This window comes from Myotis daubentonii, chromosome 11 (genome assembly GCF_963259705.1).
Source record: "Myotis daubentonii chromosome 11, mMyoDau2.1, whole genome shotgun sequence".
In the NCBI taxonomy this organism is placed as follows: Eukaryota; Metazoa; Chordata; class Mammalia; order Chiroptera; family Vespertilionidae; genus Myotis; species Myotis daubentonii.
Window position 1 is genome coordinate 56,282,248 of NC_081850.1, and position 25,021 is coordinate 56,307,268.

Below are 25,021 nucleotides of genomic sequence, written 5' to 3' on the forward strand. Positions count from 1 at the left end.
TACCGGGAAGAGATTGAACATTTAAAAAACCATGTGTTGACTGGCTATTGTTTCTGTGGCAAACTATCTTTCCTTATAATTTACTCTTTTTTCTTTTGGAGTATTCATCCCCTCCTCCCTTATTTTTCCATGTCATCTTTTTTTAAATCCTCACCCAAGGATAAGTTTTTATTGATTTTTAGAGAGCGAGGAAGGGGGAGAGAAAGAGATTCATTGATGCTCGAGAGAAACATCAATCGGTTGCCTCCCCTAGGTGCCTTCCCTGGGGATAGAATCCGCAACCTAGTTATATGCCGTGACGGAGAATCGAACTCACAACCTTTTGGGGCGCGGGAGGACACGCCAACTGACTGAGCCACCCGGCCAGGGCTGTCATCTTTTAATATATTAAATAAAACGTGGCTTTCATAGCTTGCTGTGTGTCTTTGTGTTGATATCTGTGGCTGTGTTTGTTTCAAAATCCTTAAGAATCTCGTAGCTGGTTCCAGGGAAAGCAGCCCTGCACGTTCACTTTATTGGGGCGCCAGCTGTGAACCTCCCCACAGTGACCCCCCCAGCCGGTTCCACTGTTGCCTGGTAGGGGGTGCTATTTGGGTCAGGCTCTTTCGTGTTAAAATCTGCTGAGTGTTCCTTGAGTGTTTGAGTGAAAAGTTCTTCCTCTGAACACCTGTCTGTCAGGAGTCTGCCTTGATCTGGGGAGGCTGGCCCGGGGCTAGGCCGTAATTAGTTCAGGTTAATTATTGCCCATCTGCAGATTTGCAACAGGGGGCATCTCTTTCCCTAAGCAGGGGCCTCTGGAGGTTTCTTTTATGAGCTCTGAACCCTGAGGGAGGACTTCAAGAAATGAATTTTCCTGTAATCAGATTTGAGGGTTTGCTCCCTGAGCCGTCCAGTCAATTGGAGAATTGAGCACCGGCTGGCGTATTTGCCCGAAGGAGGCAGAAGATGAAGCACGAGGCATCCGGTCACCAGCCCCGTGAGGATAATGGAAAAATGACTTGACATGTTACAGACGCCCAGCTCTCCTACTTCCGGAAGTTTTCGGGGGGACAGTGCTCTCTGCAGGGAGGAGGATGTCATCTGGGAGCTACTCAGGAAAGAGCAGCGTGGTTTCTGCTTGGAGTACCGGGGAGTAAGAGCCCAGTCATTCTCCACCGAAACCCTTGGAGTTTGTGCATGTTTATAAATATTTAACTTGTTCGATATTTATTCAGCGTTCATTCATTTGTTCGTTCATTCATTCAATCACCAGGAGGCATGGTGATGAAGAGTGCGTGATGACACGTGGCTTCTGCCCGTTTAAAGGCACATACATGCCACCTGTATTATTGGGAGAAAATGGATGCCCTGTGCAGGTCTGTATTCCGTACATTGGCGAAAGCCTGCGGGGTTTTGCAGCGAAGTTAGTGAGGCCTGTTCAGAGACAGGAAGATGGTGAGAAGGGGCTGAACCAGGGATAGCGGTGATGCGTATGCACCGGTCAGCCATAGGCATTCAGTGGACGCTGGGTCCTTCTCCCAGGAGAGTCTCCCATTTGAATCTCTCAGAAAATGCAACGGTCTCACTAGGTTTGAACTCGGAAAACAGTTCCTTGCAAAGAAAGCTCCCAGTCAAGGAACAGGAGAGGAAAAGTTCAAAGACTTTTGTGTTGCTGTTGAGACCGCAGGGCAGACGCAGAAAGAAACTCCAGTGGATCTCCGTTCCTCCTTGGGCAGGCCCCGGGCGCAAAATGAGGGCCTGCTCTGGGCGAAGCGGGACGTCGAACGGAGTGGAGAGCGAAGACCGGATCTCCATGGGCCCCTGGAGCTGGAGGTGGCCCCGTGGGGCGGGGGGGACATAGCTGACGAGGGGACCCTTCTGCCCTCTGATCCATCACTGGAGTGAATCACACGTATCCCCTGACTCTTGATTATGCTCATTTCTTGCTTTGCTTTGCAGCTGCATGATTTTTCTTTTCTTTCCAACAAGTCGCATTGGTGATATAAAGAGGGTTCGTGACATGGAGTTTCCATTCAACCCACTTCTTCTCAGGAGTCACTCACTGATTTCGGATAAAGGATGAAGATGACAGAGCTTTAGAAAAAAAACGTTCTAAAGACATAGATTCCAAAAGGGAGGTTCATTCTATTTGGATGTACGGCTCTCAAAAATGTCATTCTGAGTTAATTCCATTCTGTAGTTAATCCCAATAAAAGGGAAAAGAGGAAGAGGAAGGCAGAGGCACAGGCATGGCTGCCTTGGAACTGTGCTGGGCTCAGGCAATATAACTGCTTTATGTCACAGAGAGGATAAGAGTGCGTACACACACACACACACACGAGGTACAGCAAAGACATGTAGGGACACAGTCAGGATGGTAACCCAGCAGGGCTGAGATTTGTGAAAAACAACCAAAAGGCTTTGCTGGTTCTGCTCTGTATGAGTTCAAAAGTGCGTTTCACAGCTGATAACAGAGACTTGAAAAAAACAATGGCTTAAACAAAATAGGGTGCACCTTTTTCTCTCGGGCAGTGTGGGATTGCTCTGGTGGGCTCACAGTTCTTCCATCCTCTGTGAATGGCTCCCACCTGCAACTTCACCTCCTGGCCCAGGATGGCTGCCAGTGCTCCGACTAGGAAGAGGAAGGGAGTGGGGGAGAGGGGAAAGGCTGCCTTCCAATCGGTCAGCCCCTTTAAAGTAATTCCCCAGGAATCCCCCCAGTGACCTCTGTATACTTCTGACTAACCACCTCACCTGTGCAGGAGGCTGAGAAATGAGGTTTTGTAAGGGGGCCCATGGCACACGGGGTTCTCTCTGACACAAGATCAAGGAAGACAATGAACAAAGAAGGACAAGCACTCTCCCTCCCTCCCTCCCCAGCCTGGGACACGGGTGCACTGTGACCAGGCGAGAGGAAACCTAAGACTGGAAGCTCAAGCCAATTTGCTTCCGACTTCTCTAAATGTTAGACGGAAGTTCAGACCCAGGGAAGGTGAGGACGGAGCAGCCTTTAAGAGGATTTCAAGTTCCAGGCCCCCGGATAAGTTTCAACACAGGTCAGTGAAAGGACGGAGAAATCCTGGAGCATTAGCCCAGGGAGGGGCCCGGTGGGAATCACAGTTTCTGAAATGTGTCCCCAAGATGCTGCTGCTGTTACACAAAGAAGTGGCTCCCTGGTCAACAAGTCGGGGATTAAACCAAGTTAAGACGTTTATGTCGCTGCAGAAAATGTTGGAATCATCAACATGCTCACTTACCTTATGATTGTTTTCTTGTTTGTTTTTTGAAAGGGAGCATTCCTGAGTGTATTTGACTGTAGAAGTTAATTCTTGCATAGCATCCCATGGAATAAGTGACCCAGAGTAAACATTTAGTGGGAAATAGTGGTGCATGTGGTCAGAGGCTGCTGGGCTCTTGGCTTTCTTAAAGCACCGCCCTTTCCAGACCAACCGAATCCCAACCTTGGGCCTGTGTCCTGGAAATCTGCATCTCGCCAAGCTCTCTGGGTTATTCTTACACCACCAGGGGGCAGAGCTGAGCCTCCACTGTTCAAATGCTTGATGAATTTGCATCCAGGTAGCTCCTCCCAGCCCCCTCAGAGCTCATTCCTCTCCTCACCATTGGGTACCTGGGTAATTTGCTCGGCCCTGTTCCGAGCAGCTGGCATTTATCTTTATTGCCACTCTCTTTATTGATTTAGGCCCATCTCTGCAATTCGTCAAGCTTGGATTGCATTTTAATCTTGGCCTCCAAAGTAGCTAAGATCCCTTCCAGCTTCGTATCATGCAGAGATCTGATTAGCTGGGTCTCGATTCCATCCTTCAGGTCATTAATGGAAATATTAAATGGTCCTGGGTTGGCACGAAGGTCTTCAGGGCTCTCAGTAGATGTATGGCTCCCATTTCTGCCACTAGCCTCTGCTTGGTGCAGTCACAGGGTGGAGATCACACCCAGCATTTCCATTTATATTGCTTCCTCATTTACAAATTCATGCATGCAGTGCAAACCTGTTGAAAAAATAAAGAACCTATTAATTACTTAATTCAATAAACATTAGAGCAACAGATGTCTTCAAGGCATTTACTGTTTTCTCGCTCACATCGATGCCATGTGGGGCACAGGGTGAAGAAGTTTGTACCAAGTGCATGCATTAGGAAGACAATTTTTATGTAAAAGGCAGCTCAGTTCCATCTTTGAGATACATCCTTCCAGGCCAAGCCAACCTCATAACAAGCAGCTTCTACATGATAATGCAGGAAGAGTCTGCTTTTCTGAGCATTTCCTAAGAGCCAGTCACTCTCCTCCTGTCTTTATGTGTGTTTGATTATTCACGCTCACAATACTCCTCTGATGTGAGTGCCCCCATCATTCCCTTTTCTAGCTGGGCTGTTGGACCCAGAGAACTTGGATAAGATGCAAAAGGGGCCAGAGTTGGTAAGTGTCAGAGCAAGAACCCCAACTCAGGCAGGCTGCCCCCAGCACGCAGGCTCCGACCACCAGCCCAGGTTTTGCAGCAGTGACTGAGTGAACGTCTGGTAGGAGATGCCTATCCTGGGCTGAGAACACAGAAGTTACCAGAGAGACTGACCATGGTGCGAACAGGTTTTTATTAATTGTCTCATTTTATGTTCGAAAACTGATCATCAATATTATTTGCTCCTATTGGATAGATGAGAAAATAGAGGCACCCAGATAATTCCCCAGAATCGATCCCAGGTCCGCTGGCTCGCTCCTCGCCGAGGCTTGCTGGGAGGAGACGTCCCAACCAGCCACTCTGGGGGCTCCTTGGAGAAATGGAGGCAGCAAGCACTGCAGGCCTGATGCTCACCCCACTCTACCCAGACTCTTTCTCTGGCCTCATCCTTGAACCTGCAGCGAAGCACCGACAGGTGTGCCACCTACAAGCCCGTGTTTCTCCAGAGGAGCCTCGCTCTTCTGTTGGGCCCAGGGTGGGCCTGCGAGACGATGGCTGAGCTGAACTTTTCTCTGATCGAACAAATTCATTCACTTACTCACTGGATCTGGGCTGGGTCTGGCTTTATTTCAGGTCCCGGACAAGACTGGCCCCTGCATTTAGAAATTGAAAAGTTGAGGAGATATCACCCACCATCCTGGCTCGTTTTGGCGGGTCGGGGGTGGGGGTGGGGGCGACAAGCCAGGGCATACAGCTGTCACCTGCTTCAGGAGAGCTGGAGGGAGCCCGCAAGGCTTCCTGCAGGATGGGTGAGCGTGGGGCCTTGCGGTGGGTTTCAGGGACACCTGAGGTCACCTGGGTGAGCACTGGAGCAGCTCTGACAAATGCCCTCAGACCCAGCCCCTCAGCCAGGTTCTCAGGAGCCCTCTCCTGGGCTGATGGACATCTCATTCGTTGGTTGAGCCAGTCAGTCGAGTGCCCAGAATAAAAAACTCACTATCTCACGTGGCCCGGCAAAGGAGGCTGGGAGACCGCCCTGTTTTCATTCTGGGAGTTAAGACTATGATGCACTTTGTCCACTGGCCACCAGAGGGCGATGCTCGTTCACATTTGGGATATTCCTACCGAGACAGCCCTGGCTCTGCCTGGGAGATCTGGGAAGCTGTAAAAGACGACTTTGTTCAAGACGAGGAGGATTCCCACCACCTCCAGAGCTTTTAAAGCCTTTAAAGTGGCATCTTCCACTCCGAGCGAGCGGTCCAGGTTCAGGATCTCTCCTTAGGTACCAGGACACTTGGTCTGGGAAGTCAGAAGAACTGGATTTAGACTCGGGCTCTGATGCTCAGAGGCTGTGCTTACCCCCAGCTTGAGTGGTCTCACCTGTGAAATGGGAACGTACTGATTTCAGTCCTGTCTCGCCAGTGGCCCTGAGGTTTAACTGAGACAAGGAAGTGAAGGAGCGATGAAGGACATGGTGTGTGAAGACACGGGATTTTTAAAAAGTGAAATTGATTGGGGGACAGAGTGTGTGAAGACAAGAGATTTTGATCAAAGTTGCTTCTACTGGTGCCTGTGGCCAGCATCCTCCCTGCCATGGAGAGGGGGCAGATGGAGGAGCCCGCAGTGCGCTGGGGTGGAGCTGCCTTCCTGTCATGGGGGTGGCCGTGCAGTGGTCAGAGGTGCAGAGCCGCATCCCTACATCCGAACATAATTTTGGAAGGCATTTTGGGGAGTCAGAGAAGACTTAGCTAAAGGAACTAAGTTCTTCTCCTGGCTCAGGACCCCTTGCTGTTTATTAACACAAATTGTCCTAAGGCAAGGTAGGTATACATCAAAGGCCAGGGCTACTATACAGAATCCATCGTCAGATTGGGGGAAATGCCTAGGCTGCTCAGGTGTTTGGCCAGCAGGAGGCAATAACATGTAGATTGAAATGCCCTCAGCTGTCAGGCAGCCAGCGATCATTTATGCATCCTTTTCAGGTTTGGGGAAAGGCCCTCAGCCTCTTCCAGATGATTCAGCCCTGCATAACCCCTCCCCACTGGTCCCATTAATACACACAGAGCCCATATTGGCACTGAAATGTCCTGATTCTGATTCTATTAAACAAGGAAACGCTTTGCCCTTTGACTCTTCCTGGCCTCTAGGGTACCCCAAAGTGCCCCAGCTGAGTCATGGTTGGAAAACATTCCCATGAGTGCACGTGGGGCCCTTCTCCCATCAGCATCAGAGGGAAAAGGGTAGAACACTTAAACCACCTGGACGTTAGGGCGAACACAGGCTGGCAGTGAGGACCAGGGACCTGGGTGCCTTCCTGACACGGGCTCCGGGCCTGGGTGCTGAGCTGCCCTTGTGGGGCGGCTGACTCCTCATCTCCAGCCGCCAGAGGCTGGCCAGCTCCGGGAGCACACGGTCCTTCTGTGGCTCCTGTGGCAGGTGGAATGTTGATACATTGTGCAGCTCGTATTTCTCCAGTTTCATCTTCCAATACTCCCATCGATTTTTAAATGTTAGTGCAAATGTAAAGCAAACTGAAATTTATGGCGTGTAGGAAAGGAGAATCCACCTAAAAATTCATCACTCAGACCTCGATTCCCTCTCTCTCCCCACCCCCACTGCCTTCTCTCCCAAGATCTTCATTTCTACCTACCTCCTCTTTGCTATATCCAGTGGTTCTCAACCTGGGGGTCGAACGACCCTTTCACAGGGGTCGCCTAAGACCATTGGAAAACACATACAGGGGGGCCTTGAGTTACGAGTGTCCCGACTAACCAGTTTTTTGAGATACCAGCTGTCTCTCTGCCGATTTTTTGCATTGAGTTGATAGAGTAATTTGAGTTAACGAGCTCCTTAACGAGCTCGGTCTCGGAAGGAATTAAACTCGTAAGTCAAGGCCCCACTGTATATAATTACATATTGTTTTTGTGATTAATCACTATGCTTTGATTATGTTCAATTTGTAACAATGAAATAGGGGGTTACCACAACATGAGGAACTGTATTAAAGGGTCACGGCATTAGGAAGGTTGAGAACCACTGCTTTATGCAGACTCAGTTCTTCCCACTTTCAAATGAGCCTTCCCTGGTGCTGCACCCACATCAGGACGTGACCCCGCCTCCCTGTCCCAGCTGTGGCACCAGCACCACCTGCCTCCAGGCTCCTTTTTAAACTGAAGACGGACCCCATCACTCCCTTCCCTGAAGGTGTGGATGGCTCCTCCTTGCCTTTGAATAAACCCTGGCATCAGTGCCCTTAGGTGATTACCACTTAGAATAACAGCAAAGACTAACAGGTAAAAGCTTTAACTCTGCGCTAGGCCCTTCACCAAGTGCTGCTGTCCCATGTCATCTCATCTGAAGAGACGGGTCATATTACTACCTGCAGTTTGCAGATGGGAGAACCGAGGCACTAAGAGACCCAGGCTCAAGGTCACCTATTTGGGAGGGAGGTGCTGGGATCCGAATCCTGTTTTCAAAGACTGTGCCTAAAGGCGGAATAACACCGCCTTATCGTTCTGAGCTTTCTGAGACTCTCCCCAGGGGACAGAACACAAGGTTTCTTCATCTTCACCCCGGGTTTCCTTAATAAGGTCCTTGCTGGGTGCCTCTCTGCTCTGTTACTAGGTTGGCAGCGACTCGAGCCCAGGACCGAGGTAGAGATAAGCAGAAAAGGTTGGTTAAGTGGAATCACCCTCCATTCTGGTCGCTTCCCTGCATCGCATGCCTTTTTCCTTCCCCCTTCCTCATCCTCCCTGCATGCGGCTCTGCACGTGCCTCTGCCGGCCAAGCCTCTAGGGACAGGCATCTCTGTGGCCACATCCAGCATCCGCCCTGGACCCGCTGTTCCTCCTTCTTCTTGCCAAAGCCCTCTCCCCTCCGGTCTCCGCACCCTGCCCATGACTGGCCATTTTGCCTCCGGCAGCTTCTTCCCTTCTATCTCCATCCACAACCCTCCTCCCTCACGCCAGGGAGCTGTCCACAGCTTTGTCCTCGCTAGTCCCCTAGCCCCAACCCATAGTCCACACTGAGGCATAGGAGTCACTCCATAAACAGGAGCTGGATGAATATTTACAGGGAAGCAGTAAGTAGTATATTAACAACTTACAGGGATGTTGTAACGATCCACAGTGAAATATTCCCTCCCCTCTTTGCAACATTATCATTCCAAACCACGGAATACATTAGGCTTTATGATGTCCTCGCTTCTTTGGGGAAGTATAAATCTTGAAATAGCATCTTCATGTGACAGGGCGAAGAGTCCCCTGGGACGCAAGATGTTTAAGAGCGTTCACCGAGAATCAGAAATAGTTTGCGATTAACATCAGGGTTTTGTTTATGGGCACAAATAAGTCCGTGGTCTGGGGCTGACCTGTAAGGATCTGTCCACGATGAAAACTCCGATCGAAATGATGAAATGAGAAAACAATCTGAATTTAAAGAGGTGGTTGGGGGCGGGGCTGCAATGTTCAGGAGATAATGTCTTCTGACCGTCAATGTGTATGTTGCTCAAACATTCCTAGTCACCAGCTAAAATCAACGATGGAGACGAGGCCTTTATGTTGATGGCGTAGCCTCCAAGTTTTGAAAGTAGGTCGTGTGGAACGGAGAGTTTCCTTTTCCAGGGCCCTTAGCAGTGACCTCTTCATCCTCGTCTTCACTGTTAGGTGAAGAGCTGCTGGTGATGCTCGGCATGAGGGGGAGAGGAAGACGTGTTGGTACTTGGGGCCTGGCATGACCGGTTGTCCATGGACCCTCCTGGGAAGAGCATTGCTTTAGGAGTGAGAAGACCCATGTTTGCCTCCTGCTTGTCAGCCCCAGGAAAAAGTAGTCAGACTTCTTCCTGGTTTAAAAACCCCTCACAGACTCCCCAGGGCTTCGAGAACAAAATCCAACCCTCAGAATCCTTAGCCTGGCTGATCAAATCCTTCGTGATTCGACTCTGCCCCCTCTCCAGGCTCAGTGCCCATCACACAAGGCTTTTGCGACTCCACACATGCTGGCATCTCCACTTCTTGGTCCCGTAACCTGCAACTTCTGCCCAAACGTCCCTCTTTGTTGAGCCATTTGGTAAACAACTGCAATGGAAGCCAGCTCATCTGCGAACCTCCTGGGAAGAGAGTTGCTCCCTCCTTGGGTTTCCTCGTTCACCCCGAGCGTCGCTCTCTCCCTCTGTCTTGTGACCCCACAGAACAGAACGACAGAACCCAGTTCCTGCCTCCCTGGAGTTGGACTTGACCAAGAGGCTTGTTTAGACCAGAGGGATGTGAATGGAAGAGTCAAGGCCTTAAAGGGGGGCGGGTTTTTATATTCTCTGGTGCTTCTTCGATCTTTCCAGGAAGACCTTGTCTCAGACAGCTGTCGTTCCAAGGAGAACACAGGGTCATGTGGAGCAAATCTGAATCCAACCCACATCTGGAGTCAACCCCAGCTCTCCTTCAGCGGGAAGCACAGACCTGTAAGTGAGAAAAACAGATGCTGTCGGTGGAAGCCACCTAGTTCTAGAGTGGTTTGCTATGCAGCATTGGTGGGCAATAACTGACAAACACACCATTTCGCTTTGGGGTTAAACCTCAGAGTGGAACTGTATGTAGAGGAAACCACTTGCTAAGCTTGGAGGAATTAAAGACAGTCAGGGCTGGTGCTCCAGGCCTCTGAGAAGTCCACACGAGGCGAGGTGCCACGTCTCATGTGGCACAGCAGTGGTGAGACAGCACCAGACAGGCGAGGGGCTAGAGAGATAGAGAGAGAGTGCTCCTGCGTGCATATCCGATGCATATCCAATCCTTGGACAGAGGTTTAGGACTTCTCACATGCCTGGAGGGGATAAGGAAGCTCGGGGAGAACTACTGTTTATGTAGGTTAGAGATCAGCCCCGGGAAGCTACAAAGTGCAGGCCCCTGGGATCTCAGGCTATGGAAGGTCTTCAGTTACCAGCCCCCCCAGGAAGACCCCAACCCAGGATGCCCTGTAGTATGTATGAGGACATGGTAGTGGAGGTTTTAAGCCACTAATTTTATGGTCATTTGTTCAACAGCAATAGAAAATGAGCACAAGCTGAAAGCAATATAATGATACAACAAGAGTGGACTGTTTAGACTTTTTTTTTTTGGTAAAAAATGATAGACATTTACGGGAGAGTATGGTGGTGATAAGTTTGGGCTTTGGAGGTAGACAGATCTGAGGGTCTGACTCTGACTCAACACTTAGTAGTTGTGTGATCCTAGGCAAGTGCCATACCCTCTCAGCCTGGATTTCTTGATCGGTATCTCATTTTCTTGTTGTGAGGACCAAAATGTGCATGGTACATAGTCAGTACCCAGTGAATAGTAATACCCATTACTTTAAAATTATTTATTATTATTATTATTATTATTATTATTATTATTATTATTATTATTACTAGAGGCCCAATGCATGAAACTTGTGTATGGGTAGAGTCCCTAGGCCTGGCTGGCGATCAGGGCTGATCTGGGGGGCGACTGGTGAGGTGATTAGGTCCAACCCCACTGGCACCCAACTTGGCTGGCCTGGGGCCTGTGGACAGCTCCTGCATTGAGTGTCTGCCCCCTGGTGGTCAGTGTGCATCATAGCAACCGATCGTTCCACTGTTTGGTCGATTTGCATATTAGGCTTTTATTATATAGAATTATACAAAATGACCTACAATAACATGGCAGTCATCTCAGGGTGAGGATGACTTCATTTTTCTTGTCCCCATTTTCTGATTTTTCTACAATGGACAAAATTTCCTTTGGAATAAGAAAAGTGTTTTTAAAATGTCTAATTCATTCTCAAACAGTGAACTAGAGTTCATTGCTTCTTCGGTAATGTTTTCATTACTTTAATTTTTACAAGCTAGTTGCAAATAAATGTTTTCCATTGCCAGTTTTTTTAAACCATTTTAAAAAACATACAACGTATGTACTGTTTTCCATCTAATTGCCTTTGCCCACATGGTTTGCTCCCAGTGTCTTGACGTGAAGAGCCTTTGAGTGGGGGCAGCAGGAACAGACCCCTGGAAAAGTTGTGTGGGGTGCAGGGGTCCAGCCTTCTGCAAATGGATGGTCAGGTTTGAGCATCTTGGGACAGAGGGAAAGTAGGCTTGACACTAGCTAGACTCTTGGAGGAAAAAATCAATGTTCAATTGTGATTTTAAGCAGATTATGTTTACTGAAGGAAGTGATTAGTTGTGGGTATTTCTTTGCAAATGGCTTGAAACCACGTCTTTACTTAGTTATGCAAATGTTAGCTGTAAAGATAATTTTATTTTTAATATTAATTCAGTGGACATATTGAATGTCCACCATGTGCCATGCTGACCAAAGAATGGATTTGGGTGGGGAGTTGTGCATGGATGAAGAGGATCACAAAAATGAATGAATCAAGGTCACCAGTTTCAATAAGCTTATTATCAACTTTAACATGCTCCCATATTGGCCTTATCTGCTTTCCATTTCTTTAAAAATTATTTTGCAAAACCATTTGAAAGTAATTTTCAAACATTATGACTCCCCATCCCTGTATATTTCAGAAATAAGAACATACTCTTTTATCACATATACTATTATTACTAAGAAAATCAATAGAAATTCTATAATATCTAATATTGTCTGTTTTCAAATGACCCTAAATACAGTGGGGCCTTGACTTATGAGTTTAATTCGTTCCGAGACCGAGCTCGTTAAGGAGCTCGTTAACTCAAATTACTCTGTCAACTCAATGCAAAAAATCAGCAGAGAGACAGCTGGTATCTCAAAAAACTCGTTAGTCGGGACACTCGTAAGTCAAGGTCCCACTGTAGAAATTTTAAAGCTGTTTTGTTTTAATCTACTCTGATTTTGTTGACTTTGTTGTTTAATTACCTGGAGAAAAACTGACTTTGATCAGTGCAGCCCATGGCATTCCTGTTTGTCACACAGTGTTTGCCTGGTTGCAGAGCCCTGCACCTCCATATTAAGATAAGCACCGTATCTTGTAAGGAAAGTGGTCCCTTTTGAGTCCTCTTTCCAATAGGAAGAGCTTAAGTTCTCCTTATGGGCCATATCCACTCAGGTAGGATGAAATGGGCTGCATCCAATTAGGTTCTTTGGACCCTTCTGAATGGCCAATTTCAAACAGATGCCATTCAACTCAGCAAACATTTATGAAGTGTCTGCCGCACCCAGGGGCCTTGCCATTTGTTATATAGTTAAATGTGCACAATTCTGCAGAGCAATATAGCGGTTCCAAGTCTCAGTCGAGAAATCTAGGTTTACAAGGAATAGCGCTGTTCTTCCTTTCCTTTCAACCAACGTTTGACTCTGAGTTCTTCTTTGACTGTGACTATTTTATCTTTCTGCTTCAGTTATTTTGGGGCCCCCTTCTCTGTCTTCTTTCCTACTGTCCTGCTTCTCTCTTCAACCTCTCCCCTTCCTTTCTTCCTCTCTCTCTTCTCTCTCTCTCTCTCTCTCTCTCTCTCTCTCTCTCTCTCTCATTCCCCCTCGGCTCTGTGCTTGCCCACCTCCCCAGCCATCCTCCCTGCCCTCTGTCTTCCCTCCCTCACCTTCCTCCTCATCCCCCCTTTCTGTCTTCTTCACTGCACTGAGCTCCCTAACAAGGGGCTATCGTCTACAGTCATAGCAGTAACTCCCCACTTACTGAGCGCTCACTGCACGCCAGGCACGTGGATGATTCCAATGAGTCCTCACAATAACCGTATGGTTATGATGCTTCAGGTTGCACATAACACGAACCCAACCAGCAGCGTGTGAACCATGGGGACATCACCCTTTCCTTAACAGGATGTCTGCAGGAGGCGCTGCTGCTCTTATTCAGCTGTTTGGTGGTCGGATCAAGGCCTCCAGCCTCGGAGTTATTCCTTCAGGATTGCGAGGTGGCTGTGCCCCCCCCCATCTGCATTCGAAGGCGGGAAGCAGGCAGAGGGGAATTCTTTTCCTGTGCTTACCTTGGGGGAAAGGATGTTCTGTCCAAGGCCCTCACCTGCAAACTTACCCCTGCGTTAACATTTTCTCATTCTAAGCCTCATCCCCTGCTCACCTATGAATCCCACTCCAACCGTGAGTGGCTCCCACTCTCTGCCATCCGTTTATATTTCATTGTCCAACCCCAGGGCCCAGGTAGAGTGGTTTCAGGATTCCTCATCCTTGCCCTCAAGGGGAACAACTTGTCAACTAGAATGAAGTGCTTATGGGCCGTTCCTTTGCCTTTAGTTTTACACACTAATTTCCACAATTACTTAGGGCAGCACCTTGTCCTCCCACCCCTTTTGGTGAGGTTGTTTCATAGATTTGTGAAAAATTCTTTTCTTCCCCCCCGTGAGGTGGATCTCAGCCCGTATGGAGTCAGTCTCTGGGACCCCTTCTTTCTCTGGATCTCCCTTCCTCTTTTCTACCCTTCTGCCCGCTTCCTGACACGCTGGTTTCATCCTGCTCCCCTTCACCTGGTGGAGGCCAAGAATATGTGTTTGCTCTCTATCCTGCAGGAGCGAAGGTGACCCCTTACCATCAGGGGTGATGCTCCTGCTCCACAGACCCTTGGGGGATGAGGTCTCTTCCCGGTCCTGCGAGGGGAGAGAAACTACGAAACAAGAGAGGCTTTCTCTTTCTAGTGCTTACGGCCTCAGCATTGCTTCAGTATGTTATTATGCTAACTTAGCCTCCGCCCACAGACTTATATCAACAAGTCAAAGAGGGTAAAAAAGAAGAAAGAGAGTGAATGGGGTCAGAGATTGCCTGGGGGTGACTCAGTGGTGCCAGGGTCCTACAGGATATATAGATTTCCCCAAATCAAATCATTCACGGAAACAAAATGTCATTCTCCTTTAAACATTGTGTTCTTCAAATTGCTCTACTAAGTTTATCTTTTAAAAAAAATCATCAGAGTATCCAAATACTTTGAAAAATCACTTGCTCCTCCCTGAAAGTGATCTAAATAACATTCTCATGTTTATAATAATCCTTGTGGCTCTGGGGTGGGAAGGGGTCTGAAGTTTGAAGTGACATCCCTCATCAGTTCTGTCCCAGGGGATGAGGAGGGAGCCTGACAGCTGGTCACTTCTTGCCTCTGATAAGCACCTTTCTTATTCTAATTACACCTTTTCCTAAAGTAACTTTCCAGTCCCCCCCTCACCTCACCCTTACATCCCTGTGTGAAAGGAGCCTATTCAGACAGCTTGTGAACAATGATGCTTAGAGATGGTTTAATCGGGGAAAGGAAACCTGTAGAGGGTCTTATCTGGGGTGAGCGTCTCAGGCATCCAAGATTATCTCCCTGTCACCTCCTGACCCATCTCCTTCATGCCACCTTTTAATTTTGGTAGCAATTACGGTGTATAAGGATAATGCCCATTAGCATATTCATGGTCATCTCATCATATTTATTGTCCGCACAACTCATTAATCTTCATCTACTTTGTGTGCTTGACAGCTCAATCTATTTTGCAATCTCTGGGAAGCAGCCATAGCTCCCCAAAGCCTTTGTTTTCCTGTAAATAAACTGTGTTGGGGACCAGAGGACAATGGTGCATCTCGTGGTGATTGACATCAGCCAGGGCTACTAATCAGGAAGGGACTTCATTGCCAGCTGAGGCGAGTGCATTACGGGGCCATTGTTCCAAGGCTGCCAGGGCACGAACACACACAGCCAGTCACCTTCGCAAGATGGGCTGATTGTTCTTCAAGATTAGACCGAGTTGCCTTATTATCCGTCCCAGACAACGAGGCATCTCACCCAAACAGACACATTTTCAGAAACTGCCTGCACACGGGCCGGATCTGAATTGCTAATGTATAATCTGCCTGGCACAGATGTGCAATGAATATTTGGATGTTGTTTCGCCCGTCAGTCCAGGAGGCTGCATTGATGAGGTGATGAGTATTCAGTGATGGGTCCTGGATGTTGGCCAACAGCAGAGTTTGAGCACTTGCGCTGACGACAATCAGATTACCACCCCCAAGTGCCTTCGCTGTAATTCAGTGGCAAATTCTGTGACAGGAACTGCAGGGTGGAAAAGTCCCTTTCCTTTTTGATGCAACGATGCCTTATGTTTTCCAGATTTGGGAAAGGTAGAGAAGTTGCCTTTATTGTGCCCTTACCTGCCAGCTCCTAAGGCTGTGAGTCATGTGGCGCCGACTCCTTGGGTTTGAATTTGCCATTTTCTAGCTTATTTTATTAAGCTCTTGGTGCCTCAGTTTTCTCATGTGTTAAAATGGGTTGAAAAATTCTATCAACCATTCAGAGTTGCTGTTGGTATCCAATGAGTTGATATAAGTCCCAGCAAATGTTAACTATTGCCATATCATTGGTCATCTGCTTTCTTTCAATATTACTCTGGTCAAATAGGTTGGATATCCTGGGAATAAAGTTAAGGCGTCTCCATTACCTCTGGATGTCGCATGGCCTGTACTATGCTACAGGTCCGTTTCTGGTTGTAGGGAACATTTCCAGTACTTATATGACCATGAAGCTTTTTTCCTGAAGCATCTTTCACAGCCTACTTTCCCAAGAACATACTATAGGACAAGCTGCCCTCGCAGGTGATACACAACATTTACAAAGCTTTGAAAGAAAAACATGGGATTCAAGAATTTGATATGCAATCATATTTACATATAAAGGCAACAGGGATTAATTATGCAAATGAATATGTTCTCTCTGAAAAAAAAAAAATGTTTCTCTGTTTATTAGACAACTCCCATCCCCAAGAATTAGTCAAAATTGAAACATGGGTGAAATGTGATTATTCAAATGTGAACAAAAAGAAAGGTCTGGGAATATTAATATCAGGCAATGTAGAATTATACAAGTCAACGAGTATTAAACTGGTAACTATTTCATTTCTTTATCCCCAGTCAAATGCACAAGGTAGATCCTGAATAGTTACAGCAAGATTTATTGTGGAAGGGGACACAATGGGTGAAAGGTATGTGGGAAGGGATGGCTTTGAATACTGAAGAGGATACCTACTTTATCTGCCTAAGTCACCTTCTTCTGGGAGCTGCTTCCTCTTCCTTCCTCTATGCCCCCAGGCTCCTTTCTCCCAGCTAGAGGATTGCTGGGGCCATGTGATCCTGGGTCCAACGCTGGGTCCAACGCAGTCGATGGGAGCTGACCTGTGTCAGGGAAGCCACACTACCTTCCCCCTTGGCTTGCTTCATTAATTTAAGAGGAGACACCAGAATCTTCACTTTTGTCGTTTCAAACTCTGGAAAAGTGGCTGGTTCCTCCTATAGACAGTGAGATGGAGGTCTGGGTTGCTACTGATTGCCATGTTCCCTGGCAAGAGGAAGAAACTCATCTACAATGAAGTTTTATATAAAAACATGCTGCTCTGGTGGCTTTTGGATTCCGGTACCATTGGAACCTCAAGACTAGCCATAGCCCTGCACCCCCCTGGCGCAGGTATGCACCTTTTCCTTGCATGGCATGATCTATTCCTATAGCTTCCTAAGCATTTTCTTTTTCTGCCTTTTTCTCTTTTACAGTTATAAACTGTATTAGTCAGAAACCCAGCTCTAGCTTGCAACCAAGAGTCCTGACTAATACAGCCACTTGTTAAAAAATTTAAATAATGGTACATACATCCTGACATATGATACTGTATTCCTCTATTAAATTGATAAATCAGGTTTCCTGGTTCCACATGCAAAGGGAGCATACAGTTTGGCTGAAAGCAAGCTGATCAACTTTGGTTTGAAAATAACATAATCAGTTAGTGATTTTTAAAAATTGCTTTTTTTTTCTGTACTGCTAGACAATTTTGTCATATGTCATATGCCTACTTTTTTTTCTATTGTTTTTAAAATTTGCTTTTTAAAATGTTAAATATTTGCTTTTAGAATATAAAGTCAATTATTTTTTGTCTAGGCTGCTTATAGTAGCAAAAAGTTGGAGTTCTAAATATATAATAATAAAAGATTAATTAGGGTAAATTATACATCCCAAGTAGGGCAATAGTTGGAAACACAAACGTCCAAAGCTATGTTGTAAAAATGTACGCGACCAATAGGATTACTTTATACTTTTTTTCATGTTCATTTTTTTTCTTATGAGAAAACCATCTACTATAATATAAAAATATACAAGCAAACAAAAGAAAAATTTAATCCATATTTATCATCACACTCACCTTTTAAGACTTAAAAGACTTTTTAAAAAATTTATTTTTATTGATTTCAGAGAGGAAGGGAGAGGGAGAGAGAGAGCAAGAAACACCAATGATGAGAGAGAATCATTGATCGGCTGCCTCCTGCACATCCCCTACTGGGATTACAGTAGGGGATGTGCAGGCATGTGCCCTTGACAGGAATCAAACCTGGGACCCTTCAGTCCACAGACCGACGCTCTAGCCACAGAGCTAAACCAGCCAGGGCAAGACTTAGAATACTTTTATAAACTTTTATAATCAATGTTACCACCTGGTTATACATCCTCATAAACTTTTATAATTATATAGTCACATATACTTTGACATTTGTTCATTTAAAAAACCTTTTATTTCCTATAAAAATGGGACTATATCACATGTGCTTTTTAAAAAAAACCTCAACTGTATGAGGTATAATTTACATGTAATAATGTGCACTCATTTTAAGCATCATTTCATGAGTTCTGACAAATTTTACAGCACTATAACCACCACCATGATAAAGATATAAAACATTTCCATCATCCAAAAAAAAATTCCTTTGTGTTCTTTCCTGACTAAGCAAAGAACAGGCAAACAATGATCTGCTTTCTGTTGCTATAGATTAGGTATTTTTTCGGTAAAGTTTCATATTAATGGGATCATACAATATGAACTCTTTTGTGTCTGGTTTCTGTCACTCAGTATTTTTGAGACTCATCCATGTCACTGTGCTTGTCAGTAGTTCATTACTTTTTATTGCAGAGTGTTCCATTGTATGAATATACCACACTGTGTTTATTCATTCCAGCACTATTTCTTGAAAAGACTCTTTTCCCTATTGAATTATCTCAGTACCTTTGGCAATAATCAATTGACTACATATGCGCTGATCTATTTTAGGACTCTTCTGTTAGCTGGGTCTATTTGTTTATCTTTACTTCAGTCTCACGGTCTTGACAGTTGTGAAAACTCCTGATACTGCGGTAAGCACTGAGAGGGAAATACACCTTATTGAGGTTGTTTATACCATCCGCCTGTTTCCCGGTGGTGTGACTTTCCCTCGCTGGGGTGGCAACAGACTGGGGCAATTCATCCAGGCCTGTGGAAGGCTGCCTTCATCTCTCACAAGTTTATGATACTCTAAGTTTACAAATCAGCTTCACACCCTTTGTCTCCATCATTCATATACTGATTCAGTGCCTCTCCTGCACTCTATTTGTCCTTTCTTCACAAATACCCTGTGGGGTGGGCTACTTAGACCTGATTATACCCATTTAACAGATAAGGAAATCTTTAGAATTATCACCATCAGGACACCTTCTCAAAAATTGGAATTCTAGGCAAATAACAGAAAACCAAAGGCCAATCTGAGTTCATCATCATAGCAGACTGTTCGAAGTCTGCCTGATGACTTTTTGGGAGAGTGGCAGGCCAGAGAGGTCACACCTGTGCTACACTAGTGCCCCTATAAAACCTCAACAGATACACACACACACCTTTTCTAGACTATATTGGTCTTAAATGACATCTGTGGCTAGCCTGGGATAGCGCTTCCTGCAAGATATTTTAGCATCTGCTTGTGGTCATATTTCTGGGTAACATGGCCAGGTCACCCTTACTGTGAGCCCCACCCAACCCCCAGTCCTCTTGTTAAGGATAGAGAGCTAGAGCATGACTGTATTTTCTGGCTGGGATTCTTTCAAATACTCAAAATCTTTTTGAGTTAAGCTTGAATTTCTGCTTCATGCAAGTAAATGATGCTGGTAACTCTACTAGGACTTTGAAAGACCCAATGTCTGCTACAGGGAGGGCAGGCAATGATTAGTCTCATGCAGTGATTCTCAAGAGGCTGGAATAGAGCAGTGGGTATGGGACATTAGATCTTTTAGGACCAGAGGATTAATTTGAAGACAGATGAGCACCTTGTCCCCTCACTTTGATATGACTCAGAATACTGTATTAATTTTTAATTTCATAAAGTATTAAAGGACATTTACGGTATTAAAGGGGTGCAGTGAGAGATTCTGGTACGTGCAGTCCTGGATGGACCAGGTAACCATGGGCTGAATCCTGGCTCACTCGCTTTTCAGTTGTGTGCTCTTGGGCGAGATCACTTCCACTCTGGGAGGTGGGTGGAGGGTCAAGGTAAGCTCCATAGCAGTGGCATGAGGCAAGCTTTGAAGAGTAAAAAGCATTTGTGTCTCACACTTAGGAGTACTTACTTAATACGACACAAATATTAACAGAGCTGATGAACCAGTTGGCATTAAGAAATAAACCCCAAGCACTACATGCGTGACAACAATCCGTCTTCATTTCAACATCCAGTTTACTCTTAGTTTCTGACTTCAGGCTTGGCTGTCCTATCTACGTATGGATCACGGAAGCCAAAATTTAATATTGTACCATCTTTTCCTATGATAAACATCTTTTATTGACTTGTCTCAGTGTGCAAGAATATGTTTTGTACAAAACATACAGAGCATCCTTGCTATGGGACCAGGCAAAGTTATGGCTAACCAACATTTCCCAAGAGGACAGGGAACAGGTGCACTGATTCTGGGAAGTACAGTGACCCTGTTCTCAATATGTTATGAAGCCAAATTCTTCAACTTTGACGATGACACACAAACTGTCAAAAACAATTAAGGCACAATATGACTCAAAATTTATACTCAGAGCAGCAATAATCTAGAGAAAATATAATTAACACATGGAATCGTATCACATTTTAATTAACACTGATAAGACAGAATTATTATAGCATAAAAGATATTGGTTTATGAAACAGTCGGGAAGGTGTTGGTATATAGGAAGATGGCTCAGATTCAAAAATCAAATGTGTTAAAAAAAACAACTCTTCGGCACTAGATTCTAGGTTTCTTTTACGGTTCCCAAACTGGACCTACATTCTATATAATATATTAATGAATGTAGCAAAAAGACCTTTAATATATCTGATTATACCAGCAGTTTGGTGACATATTGGTAGAGCTGTTCTGTAAATGCTTCAGAGGAAAACTTTTCCTTCACCCTGGCTCTGCCAGCCAGTCCCATTGTGACCTTTAAGGAAGGTTCATGGATGAACTTTTCTATTGCTTCTGAGAATTGCACGGGGTCAGGCTCACACAGAAACCCTGTGACACTGTGGACAATGGACTCCAAGGGCCCACCTGAATTAACAGCAACGACTGGGCACTGCATGTACATGGCCTCCACAGGGACGATGCCAAAGTGTTCATTGCTTGGCGTGTAAATCACACATGTGCAGCCGTGGAGGAGTGAGATTTTCTGTTTGTCCGAGAAAGACCGCAGGAAGGTCACAGACTGGTCAAGGTCAAACTGCTGGGCCATTTTCTTCAGTTCCTGATAGTGTTCCACGTTCTCCAGGACTCTCTCGTCATACCCACCAGCCATAATCAGATGAACCCTGTCCCAATCTTGGGATGTCAATCTTCCACGCAGCTTCACTAGGGCTTCCAGCGCCAAAGTCAGGTTTTTCTTCCTTTCGTATCTGTTGATGGAGAGGAACAGGAATTTCTTTCCCTCGGGGACTAGATCATCAAGCTTTTCAGGGACAGCTGAGTCAAAGCTGGTAACGTTCAGAGATGGGTAGAGGACATCGGGGTCTCTGTGAGACAGGGACTTAAACGTTTTCTTAAATATGGCAGCTGTGAACTGACTGTTGACCAAGATGCAGTCAGCCATACCTGTGGTGTATTCTTCTACCCAGTCAATCGGGGCCCTGTATAGACGTTTAAGAAAAGAATCCCTCTTGGTAAGAAGCAGATCTGGGAAGTGACAATAAAACAAGATCTTCTTACGCCGTCTGGCCAGCTTGAACACGGGGATACAGGCAGACACCTAGCCAAAGCAAAGATAAAAAGCAGGTAAAGTAACTGGTCAACTAATCTTCAAGTAAATCAAAAGAACAGACACATGCTGCCTACTAGTCTGCGGGCTCCTCGTGGGCAATGTCTCATTCTGCTTTGTGTTGCTACAGACTCTCACCCAGTCCAACACCTGGTGCGTTAAAGGCTGGTAGACATTCTCTGGGTGTGTGCTAAACATTTAAAGCTGCAACCTGAGTCTTTGCTCTAGAATAAGCAGTCCAATGAAAATGGAAAGCTAATAACCACATTAAAATTTTTAATGGGTTAAATAAATGTTAATATATTTTATCTAAAATATCACCATTGAAAATGTAATCAATACTATAATAGTTAATGGGATACTTTACACTTTTTTTCCACATTAAATCTTTAAAATCACGTGTGTATTTTACACTGACAACACACCTCAGTTCAGACTAGCCACATTTCAAGTGCTCAATAGCCACCTGTGGCTAGTGGCTACCATACCAGACAGAGCAGCTCTGGTATATTTCACCTTCTAAGACACTGAATGAACTATAGGAGTTCAGAGTGCAGTCTCTGGAATCAAGATTGCCAGGGTTTGAATCTCAGTCCCACTAGCTAGGTGTGTGACCATGATCAAGTAATCTACCTCTCTCTGGGCCTCCGTTTCCTCTTCTGTAACATGGTGGCAATTATGGTTACCAAAAAAGCCCATCTATACTAATAATAGAGGAATATGCAAATTGGCGGGACACCATCACATAGCAACCAATCAGGACGGGGGCGGGGCCTCGCGAGAGCTCTCAGCATGCCTGCAGGGGGTCTGAAAGGGTGGAGAGGAGGGGAGAGCAGATAGGCAGTTAGGGTGATAAGGCCAGGAGGGGAGCACAAATAGGCAGTTAGGGGGATCAGGCAGGCAGCGGAGAGCAGATAGGCAGTTAGGGGGATAAGGCCGGCAGAGGAGCTGTTAGGGGTATCAGGCAGGTGAGCAGTTAGGAGCCAGTGGTTCCAGATTGCAAGAGGGATCCCGGATTGGAGAAGGTGCAGGCCGGGCTGAGGGGCCCCCTCCCTGCCCCCGTGTACAAATTTCATGCACCGGACCTAGTGTTGTTTATAATTACTAAACGCAATGGGATATGTAAAACACCTAGGAATTTAGCATGTAGTATGTCAGCGGTTCTCAACCTGTGGGTCGCGACCCCTTTGGCGGTCAAATGACCCTTTCACAGGGGTCGCCTAAGACCATCCTGCATAGCAGATCTTTACATTACAATTCATAACAGTAGCAACATTACAGTTATGAAGTAGCAACAAAAATAATTTTATGGTTAGGTCACAACATGAGGAACTGTATTTACAGAGCCAGAAGGTTGAGAACCACTATTGTATGTGCTCAATAAATATTAACTATAATCATTACTGAGCATGAACTACAGGCTGGCATTACCAGACTTTCCTGTTGGATAATCTTATAAATCACTTAATCTCCAGCTCACTTAACACCTGAAGGTGAGCTTTCCAAAGCTACTTAGTTAGAAAGAAGCAGATGATTGGAACTTGAATCCAGGTCTCTTACTTCCAAGCTCAGTTTTTTCTCTATCTGCTGCAGTCTCAGCTGCCTCAAGCTTATTAACTAGTTAGACATGCAGGGTGTTTGGAAAATGTCCACATTTCTAAAAAAGAAGTATCTTCCACACAAGTAGGGATGATCAAAAGTAACTCAAGAGTTATAAAGAAACACAAATACAAATGTAATGCTGTTTCCCCTATCAGTGTGGCAAAGATTAAAATGGTTGATAACATCCAACATGCACCAGAACACGAAGCAAAATGCTCTGTTTAGAAGGCAAATCTGACAATAGCTATTGACATTTAAAATGAACAACTCTTAGACCTACTAATTTTATTTCTGGGAAGTTATTCAAAGGACATACTTGCAGAAGTACAATAATAAGGTACAAGGATGTTCATTACAAAACTGATCTATTCACAAAAACACCCACAATGTAGTGTCCTTTAACAGAAGAATATATAAATTACCTGTACATTTAAAAAAAAGATTTCCCAGCCACTATGAAGAATTAAGTGAATCTCTAATATTGATATATAAGGATGTTCCAAATAGAACTTTTTGGCGGAAAGAAAAGCAAGTTGTCTAATAGTAGGTATGTCATAATCCTAATTATTACAAACTAGAGGCCCGATGCACAAAGTTCATGCGAGAATAGGCCTTCCTTCCCCCGGCTGCCGGCACCGGCCTCCCTCTGGCACCCGAGACCGGGCTTCCCTCCGGCCGCTGGCAGGCACCCGGACCCAGCCCCGACTTCGCCGGTCATTTGGTCTAATTAGCATATTACACTTTTATTATTATAGAGATTTACATGTCTTAACAGACACACATATGGTGGTGTAGCCATAGACAATTTCTGTAAGGACATAGGAGAAACTGTTTAACAGTGGCTATTTTTAGGGAGAGGAACTGGAATGGAAATTTAATTATATTATACTCTTTTATACTACTTGAGGTTTTGTTGTTACTTTTTAAAATAAATATTTTTTTTGGGGGGGGGTGAGTGGGAGGAAGACAGGAGTTTAGAATAGTTAGACTCCACATCCAGGTGGGCATTCTGTACCAAGTGAGCGCACTTGTGCTTTTCTATGAAGACTAATGGAGAGCCACGTTGAAGTTCTAACGGGGCGTGACATGTTCGGCTTGGTGTTTTGACATGACCTGGCTGCAAAGGCTAGGACAGGGTGATGCCACAGCCTAGAAACAGTGTCAACAGAAATGAGGAAAAGAGTTACTCCAAAGTAAACAGTGACTGAAGGCTGACTCCCAATGCTTGCGTTGCTTAGAGCGGGCTGGCCCCCAGGCCCAACTGCTGCAGAATCACCGATGTGCCTCTGAAAAATGCAGATTTCTGGGCCCCATCTCGAGGCTCCTGGATGAAACTTCTCAGGGCGGGGCCCCGTCACGTGAAGTTCGAGAACTACAGTCACTCCCAGCTCTGATCTCCCCAGGTCAGGTGCAGTGTTTCGGAACCGCAGACCCGGAGAGGTCCAGAGGAGGGCAAAGGGGCGTGGCGAGGCCCGGCGTGGTCACCTCACCTGGTCGCACACGACCACGTCGAACACCTCGTCGCCGAGGAACAGCACGTAGAGCGCCAGGAAGATCATGCGCACGTAGGCACAGACCGCGGCGCCGCGGCCGCCCCAGCCCAGGCTGCGCGGCAGCCAGTCCCCCGCGCAGCGGACCGGCAGTTCGCGGCTCTCGGCGAAGCAGTGGCCCGGGTCGTAGTGCGCCGTCCAGATCGTCACGCTACATCCGCGCGCCTGCAGTGCCAGCGCCGCGTCCAGCACCAGCCGCTCGGCGCCGCCCACGCCCAGGTCTGGGTGCAGAAACAGCACGGACGGCTTGGGAGCCAACTCATCCCGAGCCCGCTCCTCTGCCATGGCCCGGGTGTCCCGCACCCTTAGGCACCGGCGCGCCTGCTCCTCCCGCGGGCACCCGGGGGCCTCAGCGGGGCTGACCACGCCCCGCGGCGCGCACGTAGGTTAGGCCACATCAGCGTACGTCTGTGGGTGCCTAGTGACCGCCGGAGGAAATTTCTCTTCTGGCCGTGACTATATCCGCCCTTTGGTACG

The 25,021-nt window shown here is 46.3% G+C and overlaps 1 protein-coding gene across 1 annotated transcript; it reads right to left on the bottom strand.

Annotated features, from left to right (window-relative positions):
- Window positions 1–17,871: 17,871 nt before the first annotated feature.
- Window positions 17,872–24,951, bottom strand: ALG2 (ALG2 alpha-1,3/1,6-mannosyltransferase). Its single transcript, XM_059657473.1, has 2 exons — window positions 24,485–24,951; window positions 17,872–21,383 (listed from the first exon to the last, which is right to left on the bottom strand). The coding sequence occupies exons 1-2, from the start codon at window positions 24,827–24,829 to the stop codon at window positions 20,481–20,483; spliced, it is 1,248 nt and encodes a 415-aa protein (XP_059513456.1). The 5' UTR covers window positions 24,830–24,951; the 3' UTR covers window positions 17,872–20,480.
- Between the last annotated feature and the right edge of the window lie 70 nt (window positions 24,952–25,021).

Excerpts from the sequence above, each read along its gene's own strand:
- ALG2 (XM_059657473.1), bottom strand. The coding sequence starts at position 24,829 with ATGGCAGAGGAGCGGGCTCGGGATGAGTTGGCTCCCAAGCCGTCCGTG. Across the intron at positions 21,384-24,484 it reads ACGTGGTCGTGTGCGACCAG|GTGTCTGCCTGTATCCCCGT; the intron begins GTGAGGTGACCA and ends TGCTTTGGCTAG.